This window comes from Oryza glaberrima, chromosome 3 (genome assembly GCF_000147395.1).
Source record: "Oryza glaberrima chromosome 3, OglaRS2, whole genome shotgun sequence".
Lineage (NCBI taxonomy): Eukaryota > Viridiplantae > Streptophyta > Magnoliopsida > Poales > Poaceae > Oryza > Oryza glaberrima.
In genome coordinates, this window is record NC_068328.1 from 14490420 (window position 1) to 14515640 (window position 25221).

General features: G+C 43.7%; 2 protein-coding genes and 1 long non-coding RNA gene across 8 annotated transcripts; 2 read left to right on the forward strand and 1 right to left on the reverse strand.

Moving 5' to 3' along the window:
- Nucleotides 1–245: 245 nt before the first annotated feature.
- On the reverse strand, nt 246–5067 carry LOC127766971 (uncharacterized). Of its 2 annotated transcripts, XM_052292163.1 has the most exons (7): nt 4765–5067; nt 4587–4660; nt 2843–4180; nt 1845–2042; nt 1603–1754; nt 625–1137; nt 246–545 (listed from the first exon to the last, which is right to left on the reverse strand). In XM_052292163.1, the coding sequence occupies exons 3-6, from the start codon at nt 4173–4175 to the stop codon at nt 673–675; spliced, it is 2148 nt and encodes a 715-aa protein (XP_052148123.1). In that variant the 5' UTR covers nt 4176–4180; nt 4587–4660; nt 4765–5067; the 3' UTR covers nt 246–545; nt 625–672. The 2 variants fall into 2 exon arrangements, with proteins under 2 accessions (XP_052148123.1, XP_052148122.1); XM_052292162.1 differs by having other exon boundaries at nt 246–1137.
- A 4986-nt stretch (nt 5068–10053) lies between these two features.
- LOC127765897 (heavy metal-associated isoprenylated plant protein 23-like) lies at nt 10054–11657 on the forward strand. Of its 2 annotated transcripts, none has more exons than XM_052290869.1 (3): nt 10054–10372; nt 10650–10869; nt 11025–11657. In XM_052290869.1, exons 2-3 carry the CDS (start codon nt 10704–10706, stop codon nt 11330–11332), a joined length of 474 nt encoding a protein of 157 aa, XP_052146829.1. In that variant the 5' UTR covers nt 10054–10372; nt 10650–10703; the 3' UTR covers nt 11333–11657. The 2 variants fall into 2 exon arrangements, with proteins under 2 accessions (XP_052146829.1, XP_052146828.1); XM_052290868.1 differs by having other exon boundaries at nt 10056–10414; nt 11025–11656.
- Nucleotides 11658–13437: 1780 nt separating this feature from the next.
- Nucleotides 13438–17263, forward strand: LOC127768913 (uncharacterized). 4 transcript variants are annotated; one of them, XR_008016636.1, is made up of 5 exons: nt 13438–13823; nt 13960–14132; nt 14216–14392; nt 14488–15836; nt 16148–17263. It is a non-coding gene; the product is annotated as an uncharacterized LOC127768913 (long non-coding RNA). The 4 variants fall into 4 exon arrangements; XR_008016637.1 differs by lacking the exon at nt 16148–17263 and having other exon boundaries at nt 14488–14580; nt 15724–16141; XR_008016634.1 differs by lacking the exon at nt 16148–17263 and having other exon boundaries at nt 13439–13823; nt 14488–16141.
- Nucleotides 17264–25221: the final 7958 nt, after the last annotated feature.

Below are 25221 nucleotides of genomic sequence, written 5' to 3' on the forward strand. Positions count from 1 at the left end.
TTTATGTCTATGTAGTATCAATGTATCCAGCTATTACTTATTACTGCTCTAAAACATTTAATTTGGGGATGACTAATGTACTGCAAACTGAGCATGCATTCAGATTGCACATCGAACTATTTTGCCACAAATTCCAGAAAGAGTATCGAGCAGAACAGAAGACAAACCTATCAGTACAAGCAGCAAAAGAACACAAACCGAAGCACATCCCATACAGGTGAGAATTTACCAAGCAAAATGGCCAATGTGACAATAACTATCCTCGCAATTAAATTATAATAGGAGTCACAAGTCGCAACCATACCCGATTGTTTAAACCAACCATAATCTCAGACGTCAGACGTTCCAAGTAACAAGAGTTAGACGCAACACACTAGACAGTGATAGAACAAAAAACATTCCTTCGGTAGAAAATACATTTGCTGCTTCTACACTAGCCTACAGCTACTCTCTCTTGCAGCAAAATACCTAACAGCAGTCGCCGCCTCCTGTTATTTCAAATGAACTGCAAGAGCCAGCTGCTGAGCTGTAGTACACCATTTTTCCTGGAAAGTTAGGAAGAAAGATCTCAGGCTCTCAGCCCTACAACCTGCATACACATGCAAGTATGTAACCACTACATACCTCCACATGCCCCCATACTAGCGACAAGAAAAAAGAGGCTACAGCTCCTCATTCTCTCTTGCCTTTGCCCTGTGAAGCAAGCTTGGCTGCCACTTCCTCTTCTGATAAAGGAAGGTAATAAATCCTAGGAGAAGAATGTGTCTTCCTGAAGAGATCATCGAGTGTCACAACAGGAGGTTCCGGCTGTTTCTTTGGGGTGGGTGGAAGCCTCTCCTTTGCTGATCCTGAGTCAGATGTAGGAGGCTTAGTAAGAGGCGGTGGAGGTGGCAAGTGCTCCCTTGGTGCAGCGGCTTGACGAGGCATGTTTTGATTAGCCTGAGCCTGTTGAAAGGGTGGCTCCTTTGGTGTAGTAGCAGGGCTAATAGGAGCCGCCGCTGGCAGAGGAGGTTCAAGCTTGAGCTTCACTTCCTGGGGATCAACAAATTCAGCAACCAAACGATTGCCGTTGTTTGGTGGCCACTGCAAATCGTAGACAGCATCCCGAGTAGCCACAGCTTCCTCTACTGATGAAAACTGCAAGATGGGGGCCATGTAGGCAAAGTCAGTGGAACAACAACGCAAGCTCAAGCTCACATTTAACGCACAACCAGTCCACACAAGAACTTCAAATGCTATACTAGAATGAAATTATTCTGGTACAGAGTACTCCCTCCAGACGTTGGGACACCTAAACTTAGTTCTCGCATCAAATATATTTGACTAGACTACAGGGAGTACATTTATAAAACCAATTTTAAGTTCTCTGGTTACCATCTCAAGATGATCTATCACTGGGTCCATGTTAAGAATTCCCATGTCGAAATGATCCATTATACCCATGATTGAACACATTTTGGTAATGCTAATTAACAAAAAGGGCTAAAGAGATTTTTTGTGCAGAAATTCATGTATTCAGTTAACTATGTTTATGCAATTCAGATGATATGATAAGTAACAAACTAAGAACAATTGTAAATCTTTGATAGCAAGGAAAAATACCGTAACATAGCAGTGGGTCTTGATGTGATCCATCCAGAAACTACAAAGAGATCCAGTTTTACCAAGAAGTTCTTGCACAGCCTTCAGCGTAAATGGCCTTACAAATCGATCAATTCTCAAGGAAGTTGTTGCAGGTTTCTGAGATGGTGGCACTGCAAGCCAAAATAAAGGAAATACAGTTCGATTACAGGATTGTGACTAATGAAATATATAGACTTGTGATCAGCAAATAGTGAACTCACCAACCCGCTCCTTTGGGGAATCTCCACTAGCTGTTGAATCAGACCTGCCAAAAGATCGTTTTAAAGCAGGCTGAAAAATTTCCTTAGGAGCATCAGAGCCACTATGACTTATTGGTTGTCTCTCTGGAACTTTGGCACCATCTGCAGCCCATCGACGCTGGCGTTTGATTGGCTCAGTGGCAGCAACAGTTTCTTCAGCTGCGTTCAGCAGACACCAAAACAAAAAACAGACGTTAATTCAAAGCAATCACACAATATAGCCACGCAACTTCATCAAATTATCTAATATTTAAGAGTTTTAGTTAACTCGGTTGACAACAATAGCACATGACCTCTCATAATTTTTTTTTTAATGAACTACATAGCAGATGTGCTTGTCCTAGCTAAGGTACTAAATAGCAGATAGCAGGGTAGTAGCAGATTTCCATCAGATTAGCGTAGCGATCGATATAATTGACACCATATTCCAATAATGGAATAAAAGAAAACTCAAACTACAGGTTTATTTGTTGAAATTAAAAATTGTAAAGTAGTCCTTAATTTACTCTAAAATCATTGTTTAGAAAACTAATTATTCATAGAGCCAAGTCCAAAAAATAAAAATATGTACATTTTACATGAACCAAATAGCAACCGCTATTTTGCAGATAGCGCCCACAACCGCTATTATACAGTACTCCCCCCGGTCAGGAATACTTGAGTCAACAGTCATGTATTCCCAACCAGAGGGAGTAACACTTGTTTGCTATTGGTGAGAAACAAATTTACTTACAGGCTATTGATGATTAAATCTTTGAAGGTATAATTTATTTACGTGACTGCAAGATACTAAGGACGAAAAAAGAACATAATAAAAATCTGCGCAACTTTGTGCACAATCATAATGGCAAGGACAGTCTGATTCAAGGTATTATAATCCATGAATGGCTATGCTGAAAATATGCAATTTCAAGTTGAAGGAATAATGAGAAGCATAAAGGGAATGTCAGGAAATAAACCTTCGAGTTTCCTCTTTTCGGTTGAAGCTGCTGTCTTTTCATCAGCTATAACTTCTTTCATGTCAACAGAGGAATCGTCCACAACAGTATCAGGGAGGGACACCTCTTTCACATGATCTGAGCTAAGCTCAGCTGTTCCTTCAGATTTAATGTTGGACTCAACTTGCTTAATCTCCATGACATCCTCCTCCATTGACTCATCACCTGAACTCCTGTCTAAATTTAGTTTCTCTGGAGAGCCGCCTTCATCCACATTAGCTGTGGAATCTATGTATTCCAAAGATGACTGGTTTTTACCCAGATCTTTGTCATCATCCAATGGCTGCAAATCTCCACCTATGGAAGTAATGCCAGAAGATGGTTTTACCATCTCTGGCTTAGCCTCTAGTTCTAAATCAAAATTATTAGCATTCAAATTATCCTTTATATTATTCTTTTTGTTAGTTGATATATCATCGCTAGAAATTGACTCACACTTAATTGGAGACCCTAAATCTGGGCTAACCTCAGGTACCTGATCATTTGGTTTTGGTGCGATGGGCTTCTCGTCCTCATTCGTGAGCTCAGAATCTTTGCGCTCTTCATCATACACTGAAGTAGTGTCACCCAAATCATTAAGAACCGCCTTCTCAGTTGCAACATCAGTATCCATAGGATCAGCATCTGTTGGGATGGCATCCACAGTTGTTGCTACTGTGTCATGTTGTTGAACTTTGCTGGCTTCAGTAGCATCTATCTTGATATCAGAAGAGGTCATGTCTGACTCTACATCAGCACTGGTCATATCAAGGGCACCAATTGCTTCGTTGGTGCCAACATCTTGTGTCTTCTCAACAAAAGGTTCAGTATTATTTTCAGCATGAAGATGTTCGTTTTGCACTGTGGAAACATCTCCTGCAATTGGTGGCTCTTCTCCTTTGTCTGTTGGGGCCTTGCTTAAGGGAGCTTCATGGGTTGCCACCGCGTTAACCTTGGGGGGCTCTTCGGCAGCTGAAACTGTGAGCGACTGACTTACTTCAGTGATAGGAGGTGTAGCTTCCTGAGTTACTTGAACCACAGTTTCCTTGTGAACTTCTGTAATAGAAACTGTAGTTTCCTGAGAAACACTCTGTATTTCAGATGCCTGGTTAGCTGCTGGATTCACTTCGACAGTTTCATTATCTTGTTCTTCTTCTTCTTCTTCTTTTTCACTCTGAATTGACTCGAAGAGTCGCCTCACAAGTTCATCTTTCAAGCCTTTAACAGGGAGCCTCCTCTTACGAAGTTCATCCTTCAGATCAGTAACTCTCCATTGATCAATAGGTCTGTTGTTTAGCACAGGGTATGATGACATTGTAGCTGCCAACATGGGAAATCAGTAAATGTCAATGATTTGCTTGGTCACATAAAAACATGCATACGGTAGAAAATAATATCAAATGATGGCAAGTAGGACCACATGTCAGCGACACACCGACATAATTTTCCAACTCTCTGTAGTGTTGTTTCTATTTTATGGAGTAATAGTATAGGTAGTTTTCTATCTTAAAGACTAAATGAATGAACTATCCTAAATTACTAATTCACCAAATGATATATGAAATAACAAAATAGTAGCTAGATTCATCACTAGCAATATTATAACTCACACATAAATCTGGATATCATTCAATCCGATACCATTACACTGACCCCACGTCCCAGCACCACTCCTGGATCCTAACCGTAGAACAAATCGCTGGGCACAGAGGGCGGGGAGGCTCACCTGACAACCCCGGCGCACAGAGATCGGACGTCGGAGACGGGAGGGGCACGACCCTTCACGGAAGCGCCAAAACCCTAGCCCAGGAAACACGGAACCGTCAGATCAAACACGAACCCTAACAAAAATCCCACCGCAACCGCTGGGGGTGGGAAAAAAAAAGAGCCGATTCCTCTCTTACCAGCCGCCGCGAATCCTCCAGAGGCCACGCGCGCTCCTGAAACAACACAACCAAAGAAAAAAAAAAAGCACCCAAAAAAAGTTTCTCCCCCAAACAGAACAAAATCTCGCGGAAAAAAGGGAAGCGGAGCAGGAGGACAGCACAGCCGGAAGAGGATTAGATTGGAGAGGGGAGTGGTGGTTGCAGGCGAATCAGGGGGAGGGGGGGAACACCGGGTGGGATTGGAGCTCGCGTCGCGTGCGTGGAGTTCTAGGGTTTGGGGGCGCGCGGCGCGGAGGGAGGAGAGAGAGGAGGGGGGGGGGGGGAGATGGATGTGCGGGGTACGGGGCGCGTGTGGTGCGGGGGACAGCGAGAGGCGAGGGGGGGTTTGGATCTTTCTAGCGGCTTGGGGGCTGGGGGACTGACAGGTGGGGTCCCCCCGCGGAACAGAAACACCTTATCGTTTCGTTTTTGAGGTTTTGGGGAGTACGCTTCCGTGTGTAGGACACGAATTTCTCTTCAGATAATCAGATTGTGTATTCATTTATTATCAGTAAGTTCTTGGGAAACATGATTTTAGAGAGGGAAATGAGGAACCCACTTTCATTTGCACGTTTGATTTTTCAAATATATCTACGTTTTCAGGCCAAAAATTTAGGTGGGGACAAATTCAGCGCAAGGTTTCCTTAAAAAAGTAATAAGTTCACTTCGATTCTCTGAAATATAGGTGCAATTGATTCGTATTCCTCAACCCCAATATTGAATATCTTGACCTCCCAATTATAAAATGGGTGCAATTTGACTCCCTCTATTGTTTTGAGGATAGTTTTCATTGACCTGGTCTACTCGGGGCGAGTCAGCTTGAGGGGCCTACATGGCATTCTCTCTCTCATTCCCTCGTTCCTCTCTCTCCCCTTTATCTCTCTCAAACATCAATCTCCGGAATCACCAAGCCAGCGCGTCGTGCCACGCATAGATGAGGATGCCAAACGAGGCACCCCGTGTTAAGCAGCTCGTTGCCACCGACCAATATGATTGTGACAGCGATTGCCCCATTGCGGGGGAACCACGACTTTAGACCTCACTCCTCTACCTCTAGGGCTGCCCAGTCCTCGTGCCAGGTCAAATCAACGTTGTCACCACCGCAAGCACCGTGCAAAGTGGCTACGCCACGGCTGCCACCAAGACCAAGGTGGCACGCTTCCAAGCATGGTTCGCCCCTGGAGGAGGAGGAGGAGGAGGAGGAGGAGGAGGAGAAGGAGAAGGAGGAGGATATGGTGTCGGCCTTATCGAGGCGGTGAGTAGACATGGCTAGAAGCTCTGACAATGTTAGTGCTTGATTTTGGAAGGAAGATATAGGAGCTAAGTGGAATTAGCAACGACGATATAGGATCTCTGTCCTCCTCCCGCCACCCTCCCTCCCCGATGAGATGGACATCGACCCCTCCTTCTTCAAGCTCACCACCCTCCACCTCGGCACCCTCTATAGACCTCCTGTCGTCAGGCTTTTTGCGGCGAGACAACAATGAGATCGCCCCCGAATCAAAGGCCAAGGCGCGGCCGATTCCACGGTAGGGCTTCGCGCATCCCCAAGTCCCACTAGTTGTCGCCCCTCTACTTCCCATGGCCGTAGTAGAGAGGAGGAATGAGAGGACCCAAACAAGAGAGGTCTGGAGGAAGGGCCGAAGGGGAGAAGAGGAAGGACATATAGAAGGGGGAGAGACCAGAAGGAGGAAGAAGCGAAGGAGAGAGAGAGAATAACATGTAGGCCCCACACGTTGACTTAGCCGGGTGAACAGGTCAACAATCCACATCAGCGAAAACCACCCTCAAAATAGCCGAGGGAGTTAAATTGCACCGGTTTTAATAGTTGGGGGTTAAAATATTTGATAGTCCGATTAAGGCATAGGAATCAAATTGCGGCAATATTTGAGAGAGTCAATAGGGCTTTTTCCCAATAAAAGCCTTGCTTGGGCCTTGGGCTTTTTGCCTTTTCCATTTCTGGGATTTCTGGCCCATCTACCATGCTTCTGCTCGCATATCTATTCCGGTCCTGGGCTGGGCTCAACGACTCACTAGCTTTTTCAGTTTCTTCGGTATTTGTGAAACGAATTGATACACTTCAGCTTCAGGCTTTCAACATGGATTCAGATTTCAGAATTACAGATGATTAGCTTCAGGCTTTCAAAACATGAAGCTTTAATATTGGCCAAGCAAAGAATGCTTTACGGTTATCATTTGGAGTCTATATATTCCGTACCACCTATGTTTTCTGTTCTCCATTGCTGCTGCTGATAATGATTATTATGTGCCATAAGATTCATTCCTAATTCTTTGTCTGTTAGCTACTTCCTCCGTTTAACAATGTAAGTCATTCTAGCATTTTCCATATTCATATTAATATTAATGAATCTAGATATATATATATATCTATCTAGATTCATTACCATCAATATGAATGTGAAAAATGCTAAAATGACTTACATTGTGAAACGGTAGAAGTATCATTTTCCAAGTCTGCCTGATGCAGCTATTCTTGGCCTGATTCGAAACTTTGTAATGCAAATACGCAATGATGCCTCATAAACTTGAACAGGGGACGACATCAAGATGCAGGGTGCATTGCTGATTGCTGGTCTTGGCTTGCACAAAACACCTTTCCATAATCACATTCCTGTCCTGGCATAATAAAGCAGCAGTACGAAAGCAGGCCAAAAACCAGATTTGCATGCTAACTAACTTGCACTAAAACGTATTACCCATGACTTCGATCTTCAGGCAATCCAGGTTTAGAAGCAAAGGGTGTTTATGACACTTGTAGCAATCAAGCAGTACCAAATCAATAACCTTTTTTTTTCTTTAATGATTTTCGGAATTGTTCTTTTCCTCTTCATCATGTCCATTCTTCAGATATCTCCTTCCTTCACTTCAGTCTTGACTGATCAACTTGACAAAGCCTCAACCCACCACCTGGTGTCTAGCTCCTGCATGGATGTATTTAGCCAGGCAAAGTCATGTCAGGTCAGTCCACTTGCACACATCTCTTCTACTCCCTCGGTTCCTAGAAATAAGAATTTCTAAGTTGTTTAGCAAATATTAAGGATAAAAGAAAATATTTCTTTTCAGTTACTCGTTGGTCAAATTTTGAATTTTGAATTATTTGGATTCCCCTCATAAGCACCTGATTGGCTGAAAATGCCTAGATTCCCGTACATTGGAACCAATGTTTTACAAATGATTATATTGTGTACAAAATTTCAATGCTAAAAATGCTTATATTTGGGAATACAGTGTGTAGTTCGTGGCAAGAACTTTTCCTGGTTGCATTGCTCACGGCAAATTTATGACAGGGCAAATAATTGTGCCATCCTCATGTGTGACCTGACCATCCCTATGATTTTGGGGTTCTGTTTATGTGCAGTACCCTGTGTGAACATGCATAATGCTTGCGTTACACATTGGCCATGAGCAGAAACAGGCCTCTTTTTTTCTCTTTCAGTTATGGCATTCAGGCTTGGCTATAGGATTCTTGTTAGAGTTTCTGCGACCTGATATATATGCAGTTGACGCATGTACAGTTAGGCCTCTGCACCAATATATCAGAAGGAAACTGCACAAACTGTAGGAGCAGCACCAAAATATCAGAAGAAAATGCAGTGGCGTATAGCAGTATAGTATAGGTAGGGCGATGTTCTGTGGTCATCACCTACAGTCTGAAGAAATCTAGAACAAAAAAAAAAAAATCAATCAAAAATTACATGACAAAAATTCAGTCGACAGGCATTGAGCCAGCAGGATGAATTCAACAAGTTACAAGTGCATCATGGCAAATGCCCCACTAATGCTTGTCGGCTTGTCGATGTGAACAACTTAAAGACAATAGACCGTGAAAGTACATAGTACGAGCAATAAGCTAGTAATCATTTGAAAGTGAAATGCACTTCTGCATGATGAACCAAAGGAAAAGGTGAAGTGTTTAACGAGAAAATTGTATATCTATCATCGTGTAAGACTAGATTCGCAAGAATAACATCATTTAAATGAGCTTCGATAGAATACCATTCTTAACCAAGTACCGTTTGACACAATACCATTTTCATCCTTTTTGGCACTTAGAAAATATTTTACTCTCTTTTAAGATTTTTATTGCCAGAATTGCCCCTGGACCAAGAATGTGATAGTGCTGTTCTGGGTTATTTATCTCTCCCATTGTAATTGACTTATTTCTAACATTTTGGATTACCTTCCACGTGATTGATTTATTTCTAACATTTTGGATTACTTATTACTTGCTAAATTATTAATTTATATGCCAGAAAACATCGCATTTTATATGCGAAATACGCATTCCAATTTATATGCCAAATACACTGTACACATGACAAAGTTCTAGCATTGGGGAGATAAAAATTATATGTCAGGTTCAACCATTTGAACCAAGGGTATTTCCCTCGGAAAACAACTGCAAAGATGATAAAATGAGCTTAAAATGGAAGAAATGATGAAAATGACATTGTGTCAAATGGTATTCGGTTGAGGGTGGTATTCTAGCGAAGCCCATTTAAGTGATGACATTTCAGCGAATCCAACCTTATGCGATGGTGGATATGCAATTTTCTTGTGTTTAGCAGACAGATTTGCAACAGTGTATTGCTAGTCATTATGGATCACCGTCAGTGCTTCACTCCTTTTTTCTGCACTGATGGAGAAACAGTTTATTTCCCCCCTGCAATTCTGTGCATATCTGATCAGTGGAAAGACTGTATACACATACATTGTGTTGGCAGAGTAAAATGTGTATATCATGCAAAACTTATTGGGTGCCATTATCATCCCGTTGGAATGCAACATGCATGCGTGATATTTCGCGAGAATTTTACGGAAAACGATTAAATTCATAAAAGAGTTCAAACTCGTGTAAAGAATTGATTTCACTGAAGTAGTTTTTTACCTTTTATCGTCAGGTTAATGGATTCAGAAGATAATGCCTGAGCTCTGTTGTCATCCGAGAGAAAGGGGGCATCACGTCCATCAGTGGACAGTGGGACAAGACAAGGAAGACCAAAGACCACATGCTTCCTTCCTGTGTCTCTGTGATCAATCACCATTACTTGCTCTGTCAAAAAAAAAAAGAAGAAAAAATCAACTTTGAAATCGAAAAATGGTGTGTCCTGATTTATAGGTAGAAGTTTTTTTTTTAAGAATAGAGGGTGCACATCAGATGACTGCACGAGTTAATCCAATAGAACACTATTAGTTGCAACACAAACCTTAACATTTAGAGACCTCACCTTTCACAAAGAGTAGTCTCTCTCAAGATTTAACAGTTAACACAAGGTTGCCATTGTTTCGTCCTTTTTGGCTCAGTGCCTTTCTTGTGTTCTAATTTCCTTGAGGGGATCTTTCTTGTTGATTTGCCCCTGCATGCCACAGTTGTGCCTTCCTTGATGAGAGGCTCTTGCTTACCACCAGTGCTACGCATTGTGTGCACTTGACAGCTGTGGCATTCAGGCAGCCTCATGCTTTTGCAGTTGCAGGTGCCTATAAAAAAGGAGATATGTGGCCATGTAGAGAGCAGTACTCACAGATAGATAGTGAGATCTGAACTGTGAAAACCACAAGGTGATAGGTATCTAAATAGTGATCTGAGCTGAGCTTCCTTGCATCAAAGGCACTGATTTTCTCATCTCCTTTTTGCTTTCAATCCATCATCACTTTGTCGTTGCCTATTTGAGGGGAGAAAAAGAGGGGAAAAAAAAAGGCTGCATCTGATCGGTGACACTTTTCAGATTATCTGGCTTTTACTGTCACTGCCAAAAGGAACAGCAGATGCTTTCTATCTCGTGCTGTACATGCATATATACTAGTTAATCTGCCTCACATTTGGTTTCCATTCGTGTTTGCAGTCAAGCTAGCGGCTCAGATCGATCTCTTTCGGTTCTTCAGAAACTTGGTGTCAAATGGGAGGCTCATTGGAGTACTTGGCCGGCCTGTTCAGTTGTGGTGATCATCACCATGGCCACAAGAACAGCAAGAGGAGGCAGCTGCAGACTGTGGAGCTGAAGGTCAGGATGGACTGTGATGGGTGCGAGCTCAAGGTCAAGAACGCCCTCTCCTCCTTGAAAGGTTCTTCTCCTGTCCTGTAATTTTTTTTCCAGCAAAACACACATATATGCATCATATATGCATGCAGTATTTTGGCACAAGATCTTGTGGTTTTCCTGGCATGAATTTGAATTTGAATGTTTTAGTTTCTGTTTGTTTTTGGTATGGTTTTTCAGGCGTCGAGTCGGTGAAGATTAACAGGAAGCAGCAGAAGGTGACGGTGAGCGGGTACGTGGAGGCCAGCAAGGTGCTGAAGAAGGCGCAGTCGACGGGGAAGAAGTCCGAGCTGTGGCCGTACGTGCCGTACAGCGCGGCGAGCCAGCCGTACGTCGCCGTCGCCGCCTATGACAGGCGGGCCCCACCCGGCCACGTCAGGAACGTGGAGGCCTCTTCCGCCGCCTACGTGTCCGGCGGCGGCAGGACGGAGGAGCGGCTCACCAACCTGTTCAACGACGAGGACCCCAACGCATGCTCCCTCATGTGATGAAAATGCAAAAGAGATCAGAGTATCTGAGTAGCTAGATTGAAGCTTTCAATTTTAAATTCAGAGGTTTAAATTTGTACTAGCTTTAATTTTGGCTGTCTGAGCGCAGTGACCGAATGAGTTTGCTTGTTTTAGGTAGTTGATTCTAGTCAGAGTAAATTCCATAAAACTACAAGTATTTTAAGGAGATGACTAGGGATCGGACGTCCGATCCCAGTTAAAATTTCAGACGATGTTTCATCACATAAAAGAAAATGTTGCACATGTTTCACCACTCATTAAAAAATGTTTCAATAAACTTGTTTCAGATGTCCGATCACAGTCAAAAATCCGGACAGTATTTCATCACGTAAAAAAAATGTTGCAGATGTTTCACATCTCATTAAAAAATATTTCATTAAGATGTTTCATTATTCAATGGAAAATGTTTCACCAACCAATAAAAATTGTTTCAACAAAGAGTTATTTCAGATCATTTCTCAAAAAAAAAAGTATAAGTCAGATGCAACATCCAAAAGTAGTGATTGCAACACCAAACGCAAACAAGTGAAACATAAAAAAAAATATTTAACACTCTGAACTGGGGACCTGGGGTGACACGGGCGGCGTTCCCCCTCGCCCCGTCGCCAACCATCACCTCCTCCCATCCCCCGTCTTGCCGCCGTCGACTGCAAAGACGGTGGCACACGGGCCAGCCCTTCCACCCTAAAGACTTCGAGATTGAAGCCCGCAAACCAGATCTGGGGCGGCTCCGGTTGCGGTGGCGATAGACGGGAGGCAACGGGCAGCGACGATGAAGGGAAGTGGTGACGAGAGACGGCGGCGCGGCTCTGCGAAGCTGCCGTCGAGGCAACGGATCTGGTCCCCCGCGGCCAGATCCAGTGCTCCCGCTCGAACCTGACTGAGGAGCCGACATCGGGCTGGCGGCGCGTGGCTGGGGCGGGGCAACACCATTAGCAGAGAAAAATAGGGCGTGAGCGGTGGAGAAAATGGGGAGCAGCGAAAAAACGAGAGAGGATAAGAAAAGCATGGGTGGATTAGCCGTCCGATATTTGTTGTTGCGTCGAACACGCGATATGAAGTGTTATCCGTATTTTAACTAAGTTATTATAAAATTGAAGTTGTATAAAAAACTATTGGATTTAACACTAAATTTATTATGAAACTATAGATTAATTAGCAAATTTAACAAAATTATTTGTTTAGTAACAATTTAGTCACAAAACTACAACATTTATAACTCCAACATAACGGTAATGCTAGTGATTTGAACTCTAAAATATTTAGTCTTGTGATAACTTCAATACTAAATCTATAATTTTGTGATACTTAGTGTTCAATCTGTAGTTTCGTGATAAAATTGACGCTAAATCTATAATTTTATGAGAGAACATCTTAAATCTATAGTACCGTGAAATTTACTCTTGATTCCAGATTCTACGAGGTAAATAATTAATGTAGTTTTTTTAGATCCCGTAAGTAATGGAGGCCTGATAAGTTCGTGGTGTTGTTTTAGCTATCATATAGTAGGGTATTTATTATAGACTAGTTCCCTTATGCTCTTCCATATTCTAAAATTTTAGTTTTGTAGCATCTCCAACAATAACTCTTATTTTAGAGTCCCTAAAAGTTAAATGAGGGCTGCCCCCATTTCCTTATGTCTCTAAAAATGGTTCTAACTCCAACAACAACCTCTATTTCTTAGCCCCTATTTCCTTTTCTCCTCTATTTCATCTTATAATCCATCTTTTGTGTTTAGTTTAATATCACAATAATGTAAATATTAATATTTCCAATGCATAGAATTTAATAGAACTACTATCCAACACGCAGTGCGTTGCAACGCGCCACTACCAGCGCCAGCGCTCCCACATGCATGAGCCCCACTCAGCAGGACAATGAACAAATCAAAGTTGTAATTTTTTTTACTAGCTATATCATGAACCTTCCTATCATATTATTATTAAATCCTTAGTTTTTACAACCCACTAACAGCAGTGCTCCGATGAATCTCAGCTCAGCTAGCTTTGCTACAGGGTAACAGTCTTCCATGCGTCACGTGCCGTCCGATCTTTTAATCCAGCTTCGATCCGCCCGTCCACGACCAAGCATCCCGTCCCGAAGCCCTCTCCACCGCTCCTCCATCGGGCGAACCAATCGAGAGGCTGCGCCCAAATCACAACCTCCCCATCCCCTTTCCCCACAAATCCCCAATCGTGCATCCCATCCTAATCCCCGACGCTGGCATTGGGTGGTCAGATTCACGCGACAGCAGTGCCGCGGGAGCTCGATGGCGGTGGCAGAGCAGGAGCTCGGGCTCGGGGGTGGTGCAACAGTTTCGTGGCAGCTCGTCGGCGACCGGGCGACGCATGCTCAGATTCACGGAGGCAGCGGTGCCATGTGCAGGAAGCTCCATCTGGAATGCCCTCATCTTCTGAACCTCGCAGCTCGCACTGTCCTCCTTAATAACATTGTTGAACCAACCATTGAGGTGCGCTACATTTTTTTTTGTTTACCCCTCTGCAAACTCCTCTGCATTTTATCAGAAGGACGCATGGAATATATCAGAAATAATTCTAGATTGCTAGCACGTTTTGCTCTATTTGATTATTTTTCTCTGTTCACAGTATGTGAATACTGTCAAATAATATGACTAAGTCATCAGATTATATAATGCTACCGCAAAAGCGTGGGGAAGCCAGGAGCATCTCATTGCCAGGTGAGCTCCCGGCGCAGTGATTTCTCAGTTTCTTGATATGTGCCCACAGCAAGTTAGTAAACCAAGCTACAGTTTAATCAGGTATTTTAGTCCATGTACAAGATGGTTATGTTTGCTTATTTCTTGTATTATATGCTCATATATTTCTTCGCTCATTTATGCAGAGTGGCAGATCTTCAAATATGTCAAATTACTTTTGATGTATCTTACTCGGTCGTTTTTTTTAAACTACCTACTTCTCTATTGAATATTGAATGGTTAATGAAATGTCAGATCATCACATGTACTGATTTAGCATGAGGAGGCAACTTATGCAACCTCAAAACTGCCAGTTATTGCAGGTACCAGTTCATAGAATACATGTTAGGACTCTGTAGTGTGTTTGTTTTCTGAACTCAAACCACAATTTCATAGCTAACCTGTTCCAATGCACCAGAGGCTACGATGACCATCAATCTGAGCCCAACCAGATTCCAGCATCTCATCCTCCACTTGCTCAGGTTTACCTTTGACTGCCTAGCTTTGTTTGGTAAGCAGAGCTGTTAACATGTATTTCTCTATTACCAGGATTAGTGCTTATATCATAAATTGCACACAGGTTGTTTTCTTTAGACAAAACCATTAATGATAACATCCAGTTTGCTTTCTCAAGATGTTAGTATAGAACAAATCCTTCAAAATTGTTCTTTGTGGTAATTAAAGATTCAGTATGCAGACATTTTTGTTGTCCACAACATATATTCTTGTGCACGGTAAGCAGGCCAATATGTGTTTGGATGGGTCAAACAAATGGTACCATGGTGTGGGATTCCTATTTTCAGTTTCTTTTTGGTTAATAGGGCAACAACATCAAATTAAAAAAACATGTGCATCGTCCTCCTTTATACAACTTAAGTGATGCTTCTTATACCCAGGTTATGTTCAGAACACAACAACCATATGTGCAGTTTAGCTGACTTTCTTCCCACCTCTCTGTATGGGAATATATGTATCTATGTATAAGGATTAATTTCATTGCTCATCTTTTGCTCCTTAAATGATTCTTTTCACTTATGAGCAAACTGTCTTGGTCTATTCAGCTGCATGGAAGGTGAAACACAAGAATTTGGCAAGAATAACATACTGCATTTTCATGGTCTCTTCTAGCGCGTATACTAATTATCCTTTTATTTTCTTGGAAAACTACTGACATCTTCATACTAGAAACATGAAATTAACTATTTATCACATCAAGACTTCGTAGTAGCCAACTACATGTACTATTTCTTTTGCACTAAAATAAGATGATAGAGGCACAATTAGGTACTTAACTTAACTACTAATAACATCTATCTTATTCTCTTTATAGCTCAAAACGCATTGCATTATTGTTAGCCAAATGAAACATAGCTCCACTATCTAACTTATCTGTTCTATTTCTACCAGATCATGTAGTTCAGCAACATTCAACAACTTTAATAGCATATATTTTTGTTGTATGGCATCTCAGATTCATGTCCCGGGCTTTTCTGTGGATGATATTTTTGCCTTTTTGGTAATTTACATAACTATTAATCTTCAGGTGTAAATTAGAACATATCATAGATACTAATATAAATTAGGTGTGGATTACTGATATTAGAACATATATACTAATCTTTACACGTAAATTAACACTTGAACTGGTTTGCAGAGGAGCCAGCAAGGTGGCGTGGCATGATTCGAGTAATGACCTGCATGGAACATAGCTATAACTTGCAGTATTTTTTTTCCGCAATGATTATTCAGTGGTGCTGGCATGCTAAGGTATTTCAGTAGTAACATAGCTAAAGCTACGCCTTGTAATAGTTTTTGGTGCAAAAGTATTCAGTCCTATCACTCAAATTATTCTTAGGTATTCTCTTTGATTTTGTGTTGACTGGAAGTGAAACTGTAATGTTTGACACAATCAAGCAGTGCTTTGAGCAGCTGCAGGAGTGGTCAATACATTCTTTGCTGCCTTAACCATTTTTGGTCGTTGGCATTTCTCTTGACATATATACTTTCATATATATGTTGCCATTTTGCTCTAATGTCCATCATTATGAGATTAATTTTGTTCCTTTCTTAAACTGCAGCTGTTCATAAAGGGAATTTTAATGGTTAAGGCACCAATAATCCAAGCTGCAATTTCATGTTCTAAATTAATGCATGATTCTGGAGACCTTAAGTATCATGGAATGTTAGGATTTTATCTTTGATCCTTTTTCATGTAACTTCTGTGCTTGATGTTAAGTACTTAAAGCCCATTAAAAAAGTTATATCCTTTCATATATATGTTGCCATTTTGCCATGTAAAATGAGTTCCCTTCATATCATCTATGAGACTTGTGAAGTTAGTTATACATATCAAATAAATGAATCAGGTTTAACATGTTTGCCAATCTATGTGATATTTGCACATTTTATTGAATGAATAGTTACAAATAAAATTGAATATAACGTCTATGTCCGTATGGGGCTATATTTGCACCCGCGGCAACGCGCGGGGTGCCGTCTAGTTTATATGGTTTTTTTTTACCACATACAAACCACCCACCACTCGTTTGACCGTTGCCCACTCCGCTTCATCCGGAGCGAGAGGAGGCCGTTCCAGTTGCCACCATGCGAGGATTTGCCGGCGGCAGCCATCGATGGAGGAGTTCGTCCCATTGCCATCGATGAAGCAACCGGTTTACGGTGGCACCATCGAGGGAGGAGGCGTTCCCGGCAGCAGCAACATCGAGTCCCTCCTCTCTGCGGGCATCGACGCGCTTGAGGTGGCATGTGAGGGTCACCCTTGCCGGCAGAGGGGGGATCAGTGGGGATGAGGCGCTTCTAGCGGCGGCGGCATCGAGACCCTCTTGCTGGCAGGCATCATGGTGCTTAGGACGACAGGCGTCGCCGCGTCGACGCGCTCGAGGCAACGGGTGAGGGTGAGGTTCGCATCACCCTTGCCGGCAGCGCGGGGTCCTCCAGTCCTATCTGCCTTCCTCATCGCCATTGACAGATCGAGCAAGTGCGGCAACCAGAGCGGATTGATGTGGCCGAGATCCATTGCGGCTAGGGATGGCAGTCGGGCATGACGGGCACTGTAACGTCCCGTCTTTCCGAAGCCGGGCCCGCTTATATCTGGCAGCTTTCATAGGTCATAGACTGTCCTCACAGACCAACACATGTCTTTTCTGCATACTTTGTCCTCACTCGGAAAGAATTTCCCGATCGGTCACCCATCCCTAAATTGCTCCAGGCCAAGCACGCTTAACCTCAGAGTTCTTTAGAGACCGGCTTGCGGAAAAGAAGTTGCAACTTGTTGATATGAGTATTCTATTAATCCTATTAAGCTCTGGGCTGGGATGTCACAATCCTCACCTCACCCCCTTAAGAGAGATCGACGTCCCCGTCGATCAATCCTAGGCCTGGAACGTCCCCTCTTGGCCACGTCCGTGTGTCTAGTACCAGCGCATGTGCCAAGCTATCTGACCACTCCAGGTCCACACCAGCCATGCGCACCATGTCTGCGCAACTGCGACACATGCGCCCGTGAAACCGCGAGAGTCGGCTTTGATACCATTTTGTAACGTCCCGCCTTTCCCAGGCTGGACCCGCTTACATCTGGCAGTTTTCATAGGTCATAGACTGCCCTCACAGACCAACACGGATGTCACAATCCTCACCCCCTTAAGAGAGATCGACGTCCCCGTCGATCAACCCTAGGCCTGGAACGTCCCCTCTTAGCCACGTCCGTGTGTCTAGTGCCAGCGCATGTACCATGCAGTGTGACCACTCCGGGTCCACACCAGCCATGCGCACCATGCCTGCGCAACTGCGACACACGCACCCGTGAAACCACGAGAGTCGGCTCTGATATCATTTTGTAACATCCCGCCTTTCCCAAGCCGGGCCCGCTTACATCTGGTAGCTTTCATAGGTCATAGACTGCCCTCACAGACCAACACATGTCTTTTCTACACACTTTATCCTCACTCGTGCGCACGGTCCACACCCGCTTACATCTGGTAGCTTTCATAGGTCATAGACTGCCCTCACAGACCAACACATGTCTTTTCTGCACACTTTGTCCTCACTCGTGCGCACTCGGAAAGAATTTCCCAATCGGTCACCCATTCCTAAATTGCTCCAGGCCAAGCATCTTTTCTGCACACTTTGTCCTCACAGACCAACACATGTCTTTTCTGCACACTTTGTCCTCACTCGTGCGCACAGTCCACACCCGCTTACATCTGGCAGCTTTCATAGGTCATAGACTGCTCTCACAGACCAACACATGTCTTTTCTGCACACTTTGTCCTCACTCGTGCGCACTCGGAAAGAATTTCCCGATCGGTCACCCATCCCTAAATTGCTCCAGGCCAAGCATCTTTTCTGCACACTTTGTCCTCACTCATGCGCACTCGGAAAGAATTTCCCGATCGGTCACCCATCCCTAAATTGCTCTATGCCATGCATCTTTTCTGCACACTTTGTCCTCACTCGTGCGCACTCGGAAAGAATTTCCCGATCGGTCACCCATCCCTAAATTGCTCCAGGCCAAGCATCTTTTCTGCACACTTTGTCCTCACTCATGCGCACTCGGAAAGAATTTCCCGATCGGTCACCCATCCCTAAATTGCTCTATGCCATGCATCTTTTCTGCACACTTTGTCCTCACTCGTGCGCACTCGAAAAGAATTTCACGATCGGTCACTCATCCCTAAATTGCTCCAGGCCTAGCACGCTTAACCTCAGAGTTCTGTCACCCATCCCTAAATTGCTCCAGGCCAAGCATGCTTAACCTCAGAGTTCTTTACAGATCGGCTTCCGGAAAAGAAGTTGAACCTTGTTGATATGAGTATTCTATTAATCCTATTAAGCTCTAGGCTAGGATGTCACAATCCTCACCCCCTTAAGAGAGATCGACGTCCCTGTCGATCAACCCTAGGCCTGGAACGTCACCTCTTGGCCACGTCCGTGTGTCTAGTACCAGCGCATGTGCCATGCTGTGTGACCACTCCGGGTCCACACCAGCCATGCACACCATGCTTGCGCAACTGCGACACACACGCCCGTGAAACCGCGAGTCGGCTCTGATACCATTTTATAACGTCCCGTCTTTCCCAGGCCAGGCCCGCTTACATCTAGCAGCTTTCATAGGTCATAGACTGCCTTTCCTAGGCCGGGCCCGCTTATATCTGGCAGCTTTCATAGGTCATAAACTGCCCTCACAGACCAATACGGATGTCACAATCCTCACCCCCTTAAGAGAGATCGACATCCCCGTCGATTAACCCTAGGCCTGGAACGTCCCCTCTTGGGCACGTCCGTGTGTCTAGTGCCAGCGCATGTGCCATGCTGTGTGACCACTCCGGGTCCACACTAGCCATGCGCACCATGCCTGCGCAATTGCGACACGCGCACCCGTGAAACCGCGAGAGTCGGCTCTGATACCATACTGCGACACACGCGCCCGTGAAACCGCGAGAGTCGGCTCTGATACCATTTTGTAACGTCCCGCCTTTTCCAGGCCGGGCCCGCTTACATCTGGCAGCTTTCATAGGTCATAGACTGCCCTCACAGACCAACACATGTCTTTTCTGCACACTTTGTACACACGCGCCCGTGAAACCGCGAGAATCGGAACGTCCCCTCTTGGCCACGTCCGTGTGTCTAGTGCCAGAGCATGTGCCATGCTGTGTGACCACTCCGGGTCCACACCAGCCATGCGCACCATGCCTGGCTCTGATACCATACTGCGACACACGCGCCCGTGAAACCGCGAGAGTCGGCTCTGATACCATTTTGAAACGTCCCGCCTTTTTCAGGCCGGGCCCGCTTACATCTGGCAGCTTTCATAGGTCATAGACTGCCCTCACAGACCAACACATGTCTTTTCTGTACACTTTGTCCTCACTCGTGCACACTCGGAAAGAATTTCCCGATCGGCCATCCATCCCTAAATTGCTCCAGTCCAAGCACTCTTAACCTCAGAGTTCTTTATAGATCGGATTCCGGAAAAAAAGTTGCAACTTGTTGATATGAGTATTCTATTAATTCTATTAAGCCCTGGGCTGAGATGTCACAGGCACGGGTAGTGACTACCCATGCTCGTGCCCGCGAGGTAATTCATGCCCGCGGGCATGCCCATTACTACATGACGGGCAAGGAACACTACCCATGCCCGTTGCCCGCGGGCGCCATGTGCCCACGGGCATGCCCGTTTACCTGCCACGTACTCACAGTTCGACACTTTAACCACAAAGCTCCACAAGCATTACAAGTTCATCAATACTAGATAGTGGCATTTATACTAATTTGATTGAGGGAACATATGTCAGTTGGTTTTTGCGGGTAAACGGGCGAAGCGGGCATGGGTAGTCACTACCCATGCCCGTGCCCGTATGCCCGTTGCGTATAGATTTTGACCAAATAAAAAACTCATGGGTATTAAATGGAGAACAAACCCAACTCTATTAGGGTTTTTACCCACGGGTAAACGAGCAAACGGGTTAAATTGCCATCCCTAATTGCGACGGTGTCGTCCTCAGCACATTGTGGCGCCCCGTCGTCATTGTCAGCACATTGCTCATCTCCATTCATCGCGCTGCCTTGGATCTGGTCCCTGGTGGTTCCTCCACCTGCTGATCGCCTCCGATGGGCTGCTGCTGCCCTGGCTCCTCTACCGACTACCGCCATTGCTTGCATGATGCGTCTCCAATGCCGCTGCGTTCCGCTGGCTGTACACACCGGCCACAGGAGTACATGACTGAAGACCTATTGGCGCATTGTGTAATTGTTTTACTCACAGAAGTGACCACAAGAATGGATTGTTCTGCATTGTGTAATTGTTTTACCCACACCAAGTGCAGTGTGTTCTCTCCAAAAAATAAATGGAGTAAATAGATTACTCATTGTTCTGTCCCGATAAAAAATGGATTAAATAGATTACTCAGGGTTCTGTCCCAATAAAAATGGAGTAAATAGATTACTCTTACAAATGAAAACGTGAATAAAATTTACCGTAGTGGCAATTATTAGACATGGAGTAAATAGCTTGATATTTTATCAGGATAATTGTTTTTTACTCTGATAATAGAACGAGATGATAGGTAGAAATAGATACAAAACTAGGGTAACTAGGCTTGCATTTCACTAGGATAATTATTTTACACTCAGATAATGGAACACAACGAGGGACATAAATGGGTTTTACAACGATAATTGTTTGCAAAATCTATTTCGAGAGGCATATCGATTTAGAATTAATGAGCGACGCGAACAATTACGTGAGAAGTACCAATGGCATTACACACATGCATGCAAGTAGTTTTTGTTATTAGGTTGTGCATATTTTTTTTCTTATAAAATTTTCTCTTAAATTACTTATCCGATCTATAATCTGATTACACCATTATGTTTGTTGCAATTAAATCTTTATAACAAGATCTTACATGATAATATTATGATGAAAAAACATTTATGTTGTAAATTACTTTTATCATATATGTAAGTTACTTTTATCTTATATATAAATTACTTTTAGATTTGATTAAGTTACTTCTCATAATTTCATAATGCTTTGAGTTGATTACTTTTATTATTGTTTTTACTCAATTCCATAATTTGTGCTGATTAAATTTAATTTCTAAATAGACTTATATTTTTATTCCTACGACGAATTTACTTTTAATATCGTAACAACTTACTTTTATTTTATGCTAAGTTACTTTTATAATTTATATAAATTACTTTCAAGCTTTATTAAATTTACTTTCATGAATGTATTTACATGAAAATCTTCTCTACACTTTTGAATTTACTCCACATAGTTTCTTATTGGAACTCACTCATAATGTAATTACTTCTAATGCTACATAGAGTTACTTCTATTATATATTCTATTATATAGCTAAGTTACTTCTACAATTTAAATAAATTACTTTTAAATTTATAAAATATTTTAATATATTCAACATGGATCTCATTTTATCACATATTTTAAGTGGAGTACAATGATGCAAATAGATCTTAAAAATAATATGTGATTTAAAAGATATAAGTGATTAAAGAGGTAAAAAAACATGCACTATAGTACTTTTTAAGCTAAAAGGAGATTTAAATCTAGGATGGAGTGATCGCTCCTTTAGGCAAACCAGAGACCGGTAGCTATGCAATCATGTCCATAATTGTTTTACTCGAGTAACGGAACGAGATAAGGGACATAAACGGAGGGAAGTATTTTTTTTCTTGTTTTTACTTCTGAGAGGGGACGTAGAAGGGGATGAAAAAAAAAAAGAAAACTGAAAAAGCAGAGGTAGGTGTTAGGAAACCGCCGGACCATGAAGGCCCAACCCGGTTACCCACTAATTGGACTCATCACTAATATAAAAAGTGGGCAAGACATTGTCCTCTAAATAGAGGGTTGGAGGAGAGGTTTTGTACACTTGAAAATGCAATGGATGAATGAGAAAGGATGTCACACCCTTATATCTTGTGTCTCCACTTTTGCAGAGTTACGGAACTCTCTTGGACTACTTCGTATAGTAGCAGAAGGGTTGCGTAATACGTTATCAGCACGACGTCTACGTCTGTGTTGTGTTGTGGCGGCACGTCTGCCGTGCTGGGCGATGCGTCCTCCAGGTGCGGGCGCGACTGCAGTTGGGCACGGCCGGTGTGGCCGTCGGGTGCGCGGATCCATTTTGCATCTCGCCGATCTAATCGCGAAAACCAATTCCTCTTTTCGTTCTTATTCCGCCGTTGCCGTTCTCGACGAAATCTACCACAGCCGACTTGGAGTCGCCGGCTTATGCCGATTGGTGGAAACCGCGATCGACGAAACACGGCACTGGCGTGACGGCAACACGCCACGGCAGCGAACCCGCGCCATGGCCGCTAGCCCGCACATGCCACACCACGGCCGCACCCTGCAAGGTGGCGTGCCGACGTGCCATGGATGTACTCGCTAGAGAGGACTGAAGATGAAGGAAAGAAGCAAAAGAAGAAATGGCCGTACATGCTCCGTCTGTTGGCCGCGACATGGCCGCACCATGACCGCGCACCCGACGGCCACACCGGCCGTGCCCAACTGCAGTCGCGCCCGCACCTGGAGGACGCATCGCCCAGCACGGCAGACGTGCCGCCACAACACAGACGTCGTGCCGTTGCCGCACCTACAGGCTGCAGCCACTGCCCGGCCGATTGAGTTCCTCCTCCACTCCGCCACAGCCCGGTAGTGGCCCGCCACATGGGTGCACCCCTCGGCTCGACGCGCCAGTTGCGCCACCGCCAGGCGCGCTGCCGGCCGACGACCACACATGTCAAGGCGCCATCGGGGGCACAGAGAAAGGGGAATAGAACGAAAGAAGAAGGAGATAAGGAAACAGGAGGAGGAAAAGAAAATGAAAAAAAAAAAGGGAAAAGAAAAAAAAAGAAAAGGTGGCGAGCCGAATCGGATGGCCAAGCAACCGCCGCCGACCGCCCGCCGCCATCCGCCGTCGTGCCATCCCGGCCTCCGCAGCGCGTCGAGCCACGCAACACGGCCGCGCACCGCCACCGCACGGACCGCACTTCCCCGCCGCGCCGGCTTGCGTTGGGCGCCGACGGCGCCGCCCCTCCTGGCCGCCGGCCGAGTCGCCCCCCTCGCCTGGCCGCCGGCGCACGGCCGCGCCGATGCCTGGCCGCACCACCGCCTGGCCGCGCCACCCCCTGGCCGCCGGCGCACGCCCGCGCCGTCGCCTGGCCGCCTGCGCCTCCTCGACCACGCAGTCAACGGGAGAAGAAGATAAGGAAAGGAAGAGGAAAAGGAAGGAAAGAAAAAAAAAAGGGAAAGAAAAAGGAAAAGTGGAAATATTCCCGTAATTTTGCAAAAAGGCCCTCGTATGTTTTGGAAATTAAGTGCATATTCCACTGCTTAGGAAATTTGCCTTTTTAAACCCTTAATTTTTCATAAAATACACAATTAACCCTCTGTATTGGGATATTTGTTTGAGTGGCATTTGAAATTTGCAAATATCACCAAAATCATATTCTCGCATAAAAGGGACCACGGGACATTGGATTTCGACCCCGACTTTGCTTTTCAGGTACCTTTATTGCCGATATATGTGATTATGAAATTTATCGCATTATTAATTATTTGCGATGCGTTCATTACTTTTAATTAATATCGTTGCGATAAAATGTATAGAATTGCATAGTATAGACTGAAATAATTTACGAGAATTTTGTGTACCATTATATTACAACACTTGTGCATTTTATCGGCATTTAGTTTGCGCATATTTTTGAATAACGAAAGATGACTGGCATCGCAAATTAGAAATTTGCTAAATCTAGAATATTTCTGACATATTATTTGTTCAATGTCGAAATTACGATAGAGCAAGAAGCTCTACGGTATCATTAATCTAATCGCGCTATGTGCATTAACTCGATGAGTTTGATCTAGCATTTCAATCTCTCGCCAGTGCCTCCAAGCTACTCTCATGAATAAGTACGCTAAACGAATGAGCACGTTAGCATTTAGAGGATTATGGTACATACCCTACCTCTCGTAGAACAAGAACTATAAGCAAGAATGGATGTTTTCGACTATGATTCACCAAGCAGATGACCCAGAGAGAGTATGGTAATACGATGCATCGCATTTGCATTGAATACCGCCGAAACTTTTAATATTCTACCCGAACGCGACGAAAGTCGCACGCAAGTATCACTAGTACACGCACAAGAAGTATGCCTAACTAGCACACTCAATAGCACATAATGGATTATATTATAACCCTTGAAATCTAATCTTGAATACAAATAGATGGTGACTGATTTCTTTCAATGATTTATTTCTACTGTCTTTATGTCCTGATTATTACCCTATATGATTGGTTAACTTATGAAATATTTTATTAGAATTTTGATAAAGGAAGAGTTTAACTGTATAAATTGATAACTATATGTTATAATTTTATTTTGATGCCCTGTCCTAAACATTTGCTTTATTGTATTAAATGATTTGCTAAAAAAACATAACGTATTGCTCCATAACTCTAAAGGCTCAATTTAATTTCTTTACGATGAAACCAACCACTGCATTGTTTCTATGTGTTTTACTGTCCACAATTCTGAACTAGTGATGGCACCGAACTTCTATAAAGCTGCTAAGTTTGAAAACAATCAAGTT

Excerpts from the sequence above, each read along its gene's own strand:
- LOC127766971 (XM_052292163.1), bottom strand. The coding sequence starts at position 4,175 with ATGTCATCATACCCTGTGCTAAACAACAGACCTATTGATCAATGGAGA. Across the intron at positions 2,043-2,842 it reads CGAAAAGAGGAAACTCGAAG|CTGAAGAAACTGTTGCTGCC; the intron begins GTTTATTTCCTG and ends TGCTGAACGCAG. Across the intron at positions 1,138-1,602 it reads AGACCCACTGCTATGTTACG|TTTTCATCAGTAGAGGAAGC; the intron begins GTATTTTTCCTT and ends CCCATCTTGCAG.
- LOC127765897 (XM_052290869.1), top strand. The coding sequence starts at position 10,704 with ATGGGAGGCTCATTGGAGTACTTGGCCGGCCTGTTCAGTTGTGGTGAT. Across the intron at positions 10,870-11,024 it reads CGCCCTCTCCTCCTTGAAAG|GCGTCGAGTCGGTGAAGATT; the intron begins GTTCTTCTCCTG and ends ATGGTTTTTCAG.